We start from the raw sequence: 12,416 nt of genomic DNA, 5'->3' as shown, positions 1-12,416 counted from the left end.
ATTTAACATGGCCAATTCACCTGCACATTTTTGCACTGGTCACCTCTCAACTTCCTATGCTCCCAAAGAGAAAACATCCCAGCCTATTCAGCCTCTCGTTAGAATTCAGACCCCCCGGTTGAAGAACCTGTGCAGCTAATGAGGTATGCACATTTTTTTCAAAATGCATTCAAAAGACAGCATTAATTGCCCATCCCCAATTGTCCAGAGGGCAGTTAAGAGTCAACCACATTACTGTGGGTCTGGAGTCACAGGTAGGCCAGACTAGGGTGGGGGTGGTGGTCAAGCCATGGTCAGTCTTTTAGCCGAACCCAACCAGATTTATTCCTGCTGGATATTTTCTTCAAAATAAAAAGACTTTTCATACAATTGTTCCTTTTTCCTTTCGGATTGCATTAACAATCCGGGGACTAACCTCATATGGAAACTTGGCCTGTGCTCGCCCTCTTAAGACCAATTATTTCACCAGCAAATTGTCAGAATACATCATGGGGAGATCCAGGCCAACCTTGCATTTGCCTCAACGTTGTCAAATCTGGACAGGCCAGTAACTTCATTAGGGGCCAGCGGCTCAATTACATCCAGATGCAGTGACTGACCTCGTGCTGGTGTGAATGTTACGTGGGACTCAATCCAACCTGTTTCATCTTGGCCTTGCTAAGCTAAACTTTCATGTTGGTGAGATGAAAGATCCTGTGGATGAAGGGTGGGTGTATGACCGTTTTGATGCAAAATATCCTGCGTTTGACCACCTACCCTTTACTCCTGGGGTTTGGATTAAAATGAAACACAGACCCCGGCCTGGATTCTCGTTCCTAATGTCGGGAAACATGCCAACTTGACACATGGGAGATTGTCTCCTGAATAGTGAGACCTTTGCCTCTGAACAGAGGTTGCAAGAGGTTCTGGGAGTAGATTTAGGCTCACTTACTCCAGATGTAGTTTAGAAATGGCCGGTAATACTCTCTTCCATTCAGCAGAAGATACAGAAGCTTGAACTCGCACACACACACACACACACACACCAACAGGTTCAAGAATAGCTTCTTCCCCGCTGTTCTTAGACTGCTCTAACTACAAATCAAATGTTGACCTTTTGTGTAGCTCCTGTGCAGTCATAACCTTGTATGTCTCGCTCTGTCTAAGCACCCTCTGATCCCTCCTGTACTGCACATAAAAACAAAACTTTTCACTGTACTTAGGTACATGTGACAACAATAAATCAAATTAAATCAGGAGCAACTTAAAGGCTCACCAATATTTTATTAAATCATAGTACCTTTAGCCTCACCCACTATATACAAATACCAAGCCACCTCCATGCCCCGATACCAACCCATACCCTGCCATTGTCACCGTTGAGCCCTGCACAGTGCTAGCATACACATATTCACCACCTCAGGAGCTTTGTTGAGATGAAATAAAATGAATATCAAACTTCCTTCTCCGGCCTTCATTATATCAAACAAAACTCTGTTCCAAGAAAGCCCCCTTAAATCTTTTAAACCTCAAGTGCTTAAGGCCTTGCATAAACAGACATCTGTTCATAAACCCATATCAAAGACAGCTAATCCTTTAATAACTTCTTTGAGCTGTCAATCAAACAGTGAACTTAAGAACGACCTGCTTTCACTCTGTCTCACACTTGCACACACACACACACACAACATGGATGCTGGAAAAAAAATAAGCACTACCGCAGTTAGGTAGTCGTGTAGAGGTAAACGCAAAGCAAAAAAAGCAAGAAATAAAGAGAGAGAGAAAAAAAACACCTGCTGAGGTAATTATAGCTTGTGGTACACAGCCAAGCATTTATAATGTTGAAATGGTAGTGCTCTTTCTACCTAATGGTAGAAAGGTCAATAAATAGGTTTTGTAACAGAGAGCTTTCCAATCAACTTCGATTGGCATAGGCAATTTGTTTCTTCCGATTATTAAGGGGTTGGTGCTTTGAATAACTTCACGGCTTGGGAGTTCTGCAGCCCTCATCTCTCCTTCAGGAGCATTCGAGAGCGTCTGTCAAGGTGTGGCTCCCACAATGTGAGTTAAGGCTGTTCGAACTGAGCACTGAGTTTAAATAATGTTGCTGAGTTTGGCTGAGTCCCAGCACCCCCATGTTCCCCTACAAACAAAAATTAAATTTTGAGGCCAGAGTTTCCACATTTGGTCCCCACACTAATAGGCCTCCCCTCTCATGGGAAATTAGTTTAGTTTGGTGAAATTCTGATTCTAATTGTTAGTGGCCCATGGGGCAAATGTATTCCATTTTCTTTCTCCAAAACATCGATGTTTCTTGGAAAATCTTCAAGCAATTTATAGTATAATACACTATTAAGGCCACATCTGGATTATTTGTATGGGGCAGCATGGTGACTCAGTGGTTAGCACTGCTGCCTCACAGCACCAGGGACTCAGGTTCGATTCCACCCTCAGGTGACTGTCTGTGTGGAGTTTGCATGTTATCCCCGTGTCTGCTCGGGTTGCCTCCAGGTGCTCCAGTTTACTCCCACAGTCCAAAGATGTGCAGGTTAGGTGGATTCGCCAAACTAAATTGCCGCATAGTGTCTGGGGATGTGCTGGCTAGGTGGATTAGCCATGGGAAATACATGGGTAAGGTAGAGAGGCTAGTCCTGGGTGGGATGCTGTTCGGAGGGTCGGTTTGGACTCGATGGGCCAAATATCCTGCATCCACAGTAGATGGATTCTATGGTTCTGGTCAGCACGTTATAGGAAGGATGTAATTCCTTTGGAGAGAGTGTACAGAAGATTTACTAGAACGTTGCCGTAGCTTTCGGGTGAGGTTGGAGGTGTTTTCCATAGAACAGAGCAGGCTGAGGGTTGACATGACTGAGGTATACAAAATTGTGAGGGGTAGAGATAGAAGAGACAGAAGCAACCCCTGTTTCCTTAGGCAAAGAGTTCAAAAACTGGGGCTCTTAGTTTCAAACGAATTGGCAGAAGGATTGGGGGACTTGAGGAAAAAAGTTTTTTTTTTATGCAGAAGGCGGTGGGTGTCTGGAATTTGCTGCCTGAGTTGGTGGTGGAAGCAGAGACCATAAACAGTTTTTTAAAAAACTCAGCAGGTCTGGCAGCATCTGTGGACGGAAAGCAGAGTTAACTTTTCGCATCCAGTGACCTTTTAAAAAGCTTTTGAGAAAAGATCAGACAAGTTGGCGCTCTTTTAAAACGTACCTGGGCCTGAACCTTAAATTCAATAAATTGCAGGGCGATGAGCCGTTTGCAGGAAGACAGGATTAGAAATAGCATCTGGGTGTCTTTAGATTGGCATGAAGAAGATGGGCCAAATGGCCATCTTCTGTGTTGTATCATTTCTATGGGTCAATCTCTTACTTGACCTGAGGCAAATGTGTGACAGGTATGGATGGATCAATCTTCATCACACCATCCTTGGTGGGTGACCTCTGTCCAACAGGCTTTGGGAGGTTACTCCCAGTAATTTGCAGCAGGTTATCAGTAACACTGATTGGTGGAGAAAGCTGCAGGAAGGTATCAGTGCACTGGTCACATCGGCAGAGAAGGTGGAAAATGGAACTCAATCCCAAAAATTGTGAAGTATCACATTCATGGTGGCCAGACAAGGCAAGGGAAAACTCAGGGGTAGGATTGTGAGCAGTGTAGAGGAGCAGAGTACATGTCTGTAAATCACTGAAGACTCAGAATCACAGCAGTGTTATGGTGCCCAAGGAGGCCACTGAGCCCATTGCTCTTACTCGATATGCCCGTAGAATCCCTACAGTATGGAAACAGGCCCTTTGGCCTAACAAGTCCATACCAAGCCCTTCCCCTACCCTATTATCCTATATTTACCGCTGACTAATGCACCTAACGCTACACATCCCTGAACACTATGGGCAATTTAGTATGACCAATTCACCTAATCTGCATATCTTTGGATATTGGGAGGAAACCCATGCAGACACGGGAAGAATGTGCAAACTCCACACAGACAGTCGCCTGAGGCTGGATCAAACCTGGGTCCCTGGTGCTGTGAGGCAGCGGTGCTAATCACTGAGCCACAGTGCCATTCACGGTAAGCATCATTACCTGGTGCCAATCTCCTTTCTCCCTAAACCCTTACATGTTACATTTTATCCAACTAATCATCCAATCCCCTCTTGAATGCCTCAATTGAACCGCCCTCCACCACAATTCCAGGCAGTCCATTCCATATCCTCACTACTCACCGAGTGAAAACATTTTCCCTTAGTTCGCCTTTGCTTCTTTTGCAAACCGCTTTTAATCTACGCCCTCTTATCGAGTCATATGGCATGGAGACAGACCCTTCGGTCCAACCAGTCCATGCTGACCATAATCCCAAACTGAACTAGTCTCACCTGCCTGCTCCTGGCCCATATCCCTCCAAACCTTTCCTATTCATGTACTTAACCAAATGTCTTTTAAACATTGTAACTGTACCCATGTCCACAGCCTCCTCTGGCAGATCATTCCACATATGAATAATTGTCTACGTTTAAAAAAAGTGCCCCTTTTTAAAATCTTTCTCCTCTCACCTTAAACATATGTTGTTAGAGTCTGTTAAAGTGATTATTTACATAACCACATATAGTTCTTTCAATATTCTGTCACTTCCATCTTCTGCTTCGGATACATATTTAGCATACATTTGGTTATCTTTAGACCTCACATTATCTCATCAGCAAGTCAATCATAGAGTCTTAGAGCTGCACAGCATGGAAACAGACCTCCTCCACCCCCCATCCATGGTGACCAGATATCCCAAATTAATCCCTACCTCTTGTTCTTGTTTCTTACATGAGCAGGAACAATTTCTCCCTATTTATTCTATCCAGCCACTAACGATTTTGGAAACCTCTATCAGATCACTTCTCAACCTTCCTCTCTCCAAATGCAGTCTGAACTTGGTCAATCTCTGTTCATAATTAAGTTCCTCATTCCTGCAGCCTTTCTTGTAAATCGTTCTTGCACAGTCTCCAATATACACCCTTCCTATAATGTAGCATCCAGAACTGTACACAATAGGTTGCAGGAGATGGTCCCGAAGGCACTTTTACTGCCTGAGGTTTAGAATGTAAGAATGTGAGGATTAGGCTAGGAATCTACAAAACACCACTTAGACCGCAGTTTGTACTGTGTACTGGTCCATTCGCTGCATTGAAAGAAGGATGTGATAAGCAATCAAGAGATTGCGAGGATTTGCGAGGATGTTGGCAAGAATGGAGCATTTAAGACGCAAGGAAATATGGGATAAACCAGCGTTGTTTTCCTTGGAGGCTGAGACTTAATTGAGGTGCATAATGTTGAGGGGTGTGGATAAATTGTATGGGAAGGATCTATTAACAGGGATATCAATAACCAGGTGAGGTACAGATTTAACATAATTGGTAGACAAGTAACTTTGTTTACCTGTGCTGAGGTAGGGTGGGGATTTGGAGTTGAAAGGGCAGAAGAGGCAGAAACACTTCTAAAAATGTAATTGGATAGTATCACAAGTTATAGAGATGTGCAGCATGGAAACAGACCCTTCGATCCAACTCGTCCATGCCGACCAAATATCCTAAACTAATAAATTCCCATTTGCCAGCATTTGGCCCGTATCCCTCTAAACCTTATGGGTTAGTCCTGCTGTATCCTAGAATGTTTGCTCTAAGCTACACAGGCCAGAACTCAACATGCAGGAGACAAACAGGCTGTGTGTGAGTGGATCCTTTAAGATGTGCAAAATTGCCACAAAAGCTCTGAAACAATCTTCAAGGGTCTGCAGATGGAAATAAAAGGGAACATTCGCTATGTAACAAGTGATCTAAAGTGGGATTAGGCTTGTTAGTTGTTTTTCTGCTGGTAACAAGCACAATGGGCTAAATTTGTGACACATTTTTCAACGTTATGTCCTGTTCCTTTTTTAGTTTCTAAAGAAATAGCATCTCTCAACCCTTAATCACATAAATGAGCTTTTTTCCTCTTTGCTGGCAACTTGCCGACTGGCCATAATTGCACAACAGCAAGCTTGTAAACTATGTGAAATATTCCTAACAAACAAGTCCGAAGTTTGTGACTACAAAGGCCTGACTGTACGGGGTGGATAAATGATCTTCAAGTTTGTGCAAGTCCACTGCAATGCTTTTTGCCTTCTGCTGTCAGCCAAGAAAATAGCCACAGGAATTCCTGAATTGTTAGCTGTTGAAAGGGGGTGAATGAAGTCGGGTCCGTAACACAACAATTCAAATGTCAAAATAGGAAACCAGAGCTGGTATTAACTTGATGTATCAAGCACCAGATATAAGTGATGGGATTCAGACCCTTTTCTGAATGCAGTTCTTTTAGATCCCCATTTTAACCTAATCATCATGTTCTTGTTGACGTCATGTTTGGTGTGGTGTACACCAATGTGCCATTCAATTCTATAGTGGTCCGAGTTAGGCCATAATTTGTAGGAACAGAAGTACACCATTTGGCCCATTGAGTCTTCCCTATCATTCAGTGAGATCTTGACTGATCTGATAATTCTCAACTCCACTTTCCTGCCATTTCCCCCATAACCCTTGATTCCCTTTACTGATTAAAAATCTGACTAACTGAGCCCTAAATATACTTAACAACCCATGATAGAATAAAAGGAGGGAAAAATGGAGTAAAAGGAAGACTTGCATCTATCTAGCACTGTTCCTGGGAGCCGGACATCGCAAAATGTTTTTCTGCAAATGAAATGCAGCTAAACGCAAGACATGGGGAGAAGTTGCAAACTCCATGCAAACCATTGCCCATAGGTAGGATCAAACCTGGGTCCCTGGTGCTGTGTGGCAGCAGTGCGAACCTCTGAGCTATTGTCCTGCCCTATTAACGAAGGTGTATCATTTCGCAAGAAATGCACCTACATGAATGCAACATCCCATAAATAATTCTGGAGAGTTAACCTCATCTCTTCACATTTTCTTTCTGCCAGATCACTGGGTTAGATACCATTAGATGTTTCATTGAGTGTCCTGCTCCTCGGATGCTGCCTGACCTGCTGTGCTTTTCCAGCGCCACACTTTTTAACTCTGACTCTCCAGCATTTGCAGTCCTCCCTTTCTCCTACGTCCAGCATTAGAATGAAGCTTATGAAGGAGCAAATCAAATCGGATGGCAACTTTCTTATTTCTTCTTTCCACATTGTGCATTGGAAGAGTAGCTGTTGAAGATGGTGGACGGGGTGCTAGTTAAAGGTGCTGCTCTGTTTTGGGTGCTTTTGAACTCCTCGAGTGTTGTTGGAGCTGCAATCATCGAAGCAACTGGAGAATATTCTGTCACCCTCCTGATTTGTGGCTTATAGAAGTGGACTGGCCTAGGGGAGCCAGCAAGTGAGTTAATCACCTGTAGAATTCCTAATCTGACATGTCTGTGTAGCCACAGTATTTATATAGATGCTCCATCTTAGTTTGCAGTCAATGCTAATCCCCAGGATGTTGATTGTGGGGGATTCAAATGTGGTGATGCTGTTAAATGCCAAAGGGAAATAGTTAGATATTCTCTTGTTAGACGTTATTATGTTCCAGGCACTTGTGAGCTGTGAATGTTTCTCGCCTCTATTCTGCCAAAGTCTGAATGCTGTTCTCATCTTGCTGCATACAGGCACAAACTACTTCTTTATCTGAGAAATTGCAACTTGTACTGAACACGTTACACTCCTCAATGAATATTGCCACTTCTGACATCATTAGTTGGTTAAAGTGCCTGTCTGTTTAGCAGGAGTTTCTGTGTTCATATCCCAGTGGTGCCTGTACCTTCCTTTTAGGCGGTTCAGCGGTTAGCACTGCTGCCCCTCAGCGCCAGGAACCCAGATTCGATTCCAGCTTTGGACGACTGTCTGCGTAGAGTTTGCACATTCTCCCCGTATCTGCGTAGGTTTCCTCCAGGTGCTCCGGTTTCCTCCCACAGTCCAAAGATGTGTAGGTCAAGGTGGATTTGCCATGCCAAATTGACCCGTAGTGTCCAGGGACGTGCAGGCTAGGTGGGTTAACCATGGGAAATGTGGGATTATGGGGATAGGGTAGGGGGATGGGTCTGTGTGGCCTCTATCTGCATTGTAGGGATTGTATGATTAAAGTGTAAATGTTGGCTTGGATTCCGAGGAGGAGAGGTTAGGTTGAAGGAAAAATGCACGATATTGGGCCAGCTGCCTGTTAATATAGGATTTGTTGTAATTTGTTGAGTCCAGGGCGGTGATATCAAACTGAAGTTTATGCTTTTGCTGAAATGCTAGGGCGTCACTGTCAAATGATAATTGGGCTCCGATACGTTTCTCTGCAAGGGAATATCTGTTGAGATCCCCTTTCTAATTCTCCCACGTTGTGCAAGGTGCAAAATGATCTGCAGCACTCCTGGGATTGTGCCCCGGCAGGACTGTGCGGTGGGAAGGGAGCAGAAATGCAAAGATTTCATTGGGGAAGATGGGAAAGAGCCTGCTTTAACTGCATCCCACAGTACTGCATGTGCGATGCAAGAAGCAATATCAAATGATGCAGAGCTTCTGGCCAGTGTATGGCTGCGTTACCTGAAAAATCCTGGCCTGATTACAGCGCACACGAAGGCCATTTGACCTGTCATTTTCCTGCTGGCTCGATGCAGGAGCAACTCTTTTAGTCTTGTTCTTCTCCTTTTTCCCTGTAACCCTAATTCTCTCCAAATATTTAATTCTCTTTGATCTCAACTGAAGCTGCCTTCACCATTCTCTGAAGCAATGTATTCCAGATCCTAGCTATTTGTTTAAACATCGGTTTTTCCTCGAGCTGCCACTACCTGTTCCACCTTAATTTGGTCTCCTCTTGGTCCTTCCGTGCACATAAAGAATATCTCTCACTCTTTGCAAATTTCATACCCCTCGAGGCTTTGAAATATGTTCTTGAGATTACTGGTTGGGCTAGCATTTCTTATTATTGCCCAGAATAAGGTCAGAGCCAGCCACATCACTGTTGGTCTGGAGTTACATGTAAGATTTGCTTCTCTAAAGGACTTTAATGAGCCAATTGGGTGTTTACAGCAATGCACCATTAGACTAGCTTTTTATCAGATTTGAATTTCATCGCTTGCCCTGGTGAGATTTGAACCCCATGTCCCCAAGTGGGGAAGGGGGCCTAGATTGTTAATCCAGTGGCGTTACTGCCGCTTTCTCCTTTTAACTTTCTTCCTTTCTCTCAACGGCAGTCGGAAATGCTCTCCTCGAAGCCATGTAAGTTGCTAACTTTCGTCAACAGATCGTCATTCGATCATCAGGAGGTGGAATAGTATTGGCAGTCAGCCTTCGGTTCACTTGCCAGCTGTATCTGGAACTGGTACTGAGTCAGGCTCCTTCAGGAAAACATCTTGTGCATGATCAACTCCTTCATGAGTCATAGTGTTGCTGAAGTGGAAGAAAAGTCCCTTTCAGGCTTTCAATACTACATGTGCCAAATAACAATAGCCAAGCTAAACATTTCAGTTTGTATCCTCCCTGTGCTTGTTATAATCCAGGCTGCAAGTGGAGTTGATTATTAGCCGTCTTCTGATCACATTTAAAGATACCCCCATCTCTTCCTGCTCCCCTCCCCTCGTTCCAGAATGTATTGTATATCTTGCAACATGTAAGCACCATACTCTTTGCTACATTCCACACCTTCAGCTACCTAATGTCTGCTGGAGTATTAAGCAAGTTTTCTTTACATTGACTTTGCCATTCATCAACCAGTGATCTCCATTCCTCGAACAACTTAATGGACAATAAGAAAAGGGTGTATTCACAAAGTAGTGTGTTGTTGGAATCTTTCCCTATTGTATCGAACACCCAATGATATAATGCTTTGTCCTTGCCTATGTCAATGCTTTCATCTCTGAAGATTTACCATTCAACTTAGGGCAGCTCAGTGGTTAGCAGTGCTGCCTCACAGTATCATGGACCTGGGTGTGTGTGTGTGTGTGAAAGATGTGCAGGCTAGGAGGGTTAGCCATGGGAAAATGCAGGCTTACAGGATGGGGGAGGGGAGGCGTCTAAGTGGATTGCTCTTCAGACGGTTGGTATGGACTTGATGGGCTGAATGGTCTGCTTCCACACTGTAGAGACAGTGTGGCTGCTTGAATAACACCTCAACCACGTCCGAAACATTTATCCCATCCAGCATTAATGCACAGTAGCAGCATCAATGTCTGCACCATCTGCAAGATGCACTATGGCAACTCAGTAGGCCTCCTTTGATAGCACCTTCCAAACCCAGGAGAACTACATCAAAAAGGGCATTGAAAATACTTGCACCACTACCTGCAAGCTCCCCTATGAGCCTTGCACTGTCTTTACTTGGAACTGTATCTCCATTCCTCTGCTGTTGCTGGGTCAAAGTCAAGGAACTCTCTACCACCCAGTGCTGTGGATTGTATATACCTGGACATGACAGGGAATGTAGCAGCCCAAGAACCTGACTCTCCAACAGCTTTTCAAGGTTTAGACAGTCCATTAAACCCACTTATTTGATAAAACATGTGATATTCCTTCCAAAATCTCCTCCTTTGTCGCAACATCAATTTTGTTTTGAGCAATTATGCTTCACTGCACTGTGGAATATTAAAGCCACCAATTACTGCCGTTGTTGAGGGTGTAACATAAAGCATTTATTTATATTGTGGAAAATGATCTGAGCTAATGTGCCATAAAGCAATCCAGGCATTTTGTTGATCCACTTTATAACTCCCTATATGGTTTATCTCACATATAAGAATGTAAGAATCTGGCTAGACGGAGGTTATTGATAGGAGAGAAGACAACAGCAGTAGAAGAGATAATGGTGTTACAATGGTGCTATGTTGACTGTTAAAACAATTTCAAATTGACTGTCATTTCAAAATGGCTCTTGACTAAAGTTCCTTAAGAGTTATCTGAAAGCAGATTTGAAATGAATGTGAGTTGGATCTGAATCCAGCAACAGTTATTCATCCCCATCCTGCTCGTTACAGGTAAATTAAACGAGCCCAACTTTTTGCACTGGTGATCGTGTCCCAGGTCGTAAGCAGCAAGTTGGTACTCGAGTCTCATTTCTGAAGACAGAGGCGCTGGATATTTTGAGATTAAATTGTTCGACTTGTTAAAACGATGGATTATTTTGCATTTCTGGCACCCAGTGGTAGCACAGACATGCCCAGGCCATGTGTAGCGCGGTTAGATGCTGCTTCGAAAAGTGTGTCTGCGATTCTACCTTGAGACAGCGATACATTCTGACACTGCAGACATGGCGCGGGTTTCCCTTCTTAAGCTAATTAATGCCAATTAAGGCCTGATTTGGACTGCTACCAATTTCCATTGATTTAAGCCTCTTCAAATTCACTCCACGTTCCATAGGAGTTAACTCCTATCCCAATTCCATGGCAAAGAGCAGCACGAAGAACCAGAAGCTATTGCACAATGTGTCCATTCGCTGTGACATGTGCTTGCCCCTGGTCCCCAGCCAAGTGGCAATGATGGCTTTATTTCCAAATCAACCTCTTAAGTTGTCCCTGTCTTGCATTGCCAGGCACTATCACAGCATGGATGAGTTCAGTCACTATGATCTGCTGGATGCGGCTACTGGAAGGAAAGTGGCTGAGGGACACAAAGCCAGTTTCTGCTTGGAGGATACCACATGTGATTTTGGCCATCTGAAGCGTTATGCCTGTACGGCACACACTCAGGTAGGAGGTCCATCGCAGGCAAAGTAATTCGGTAGATCTATCAGCTATCAACTCAATATATTCCTTTGACCCCACCTTCCAAACCCTGTACCACTGGGAAGGACAAAGGCAGTGAATGAGCAGGGGAGCACCGTCATCTGCAAGTTCCTGTTGAAGTCAAACACCATGTTCACTTGGAACAATATAACCATGCTCATGGCACTGCGCCACAATCTTGGCGCTCGTTTCCAAACAGCACGGTGGGTGTACCCGCATCCCTGACAATGTCAGGATTCAAGAAAGCAGCTCACCACCTACTTTGCCAGGACGCTGAGGGAGGGGCAGATAAATGCTGACATAGCCGGCAATGCCCGCTCACCCTTGAATAAATTTTAAAAAAACATATCTCCAGTATGTGTCACAAAGGCTTTTTCTTCTGGGCTTTGAAATGGTGTCTTAATTTATAATGGAACTAAGGGGCTGAGTTCCCACCTCCCCTTTTTCCAAACAGGATAAGGGGGCTCTGTTTGTTTGGATCATTCATTTGATTCAGGCAAGGATTCTGGACCCCCCCCCACCACCACCACCACCCGCCAGGAACAAATCGCACCTCATGCAAGCTTCCAGCCAATCAAACAGTCGGCAGCTTTCCAGTCCCAGTGGCGCCACAGGAAGTGGTGGTCACTGCTGGGACTGTGGGGAGTCTCCGTGGAAGCAAGCCTGGACAAAGCTTGCGGGGGGTTGCGGGGAGAGGGGGAGGGGCGAGT

At 44.4% G+C, this 12,416-nt stretch overlaps 1 protein-coding gene across 2 annotated transcripts in view; it reads left to right on the top strand.

The window, feature by feature from the left end:
* Nucleotides 1–12,416, top strand: part of loxl1 (lysyl oxidase-like 1) — a 102,815-nt gene that overhangs the window by 51,756 nt on the left and 38,643 nt on the right. For both annotated transcript variants that reach the window (XM_043680197.1, XM_043680198.1), the window contains exon 4: nucleotides 11,514–11,670. In XM_043680197.1, the coding sequence (XP_043536132.1) occupies nucleotides 11,514–11,670 (157 nt within the window). The remainder of the gene's footprint in view (nucleotides 1–11,513; nucleotides 11,671–12,416) is intronic.

The sequence above is a fragment of the Chiloscyllium plagiosum genome, chromosome 40 (assembly GCF_004010195.1).
Source record: "Chiloscyllium plagiosum isolate BGI_BamShark_2017 chromosome 40, ASM401019v2, whole genome shotgun sequence".
Taxonomy (NCBI): domain Eukaryota; kingdom Metazoa; phylum Chordata; class Chondrichthyes; order Orectolobiformes; family Hemiscylliidae; genus Chiloscyllium; species Chiloscyllium plagiosum.
The sequence above is the reverse complement of the archived record's forward strand: the minus strand, read 5'-3'. Positions and strand labels throughout refer to the sequence as shown.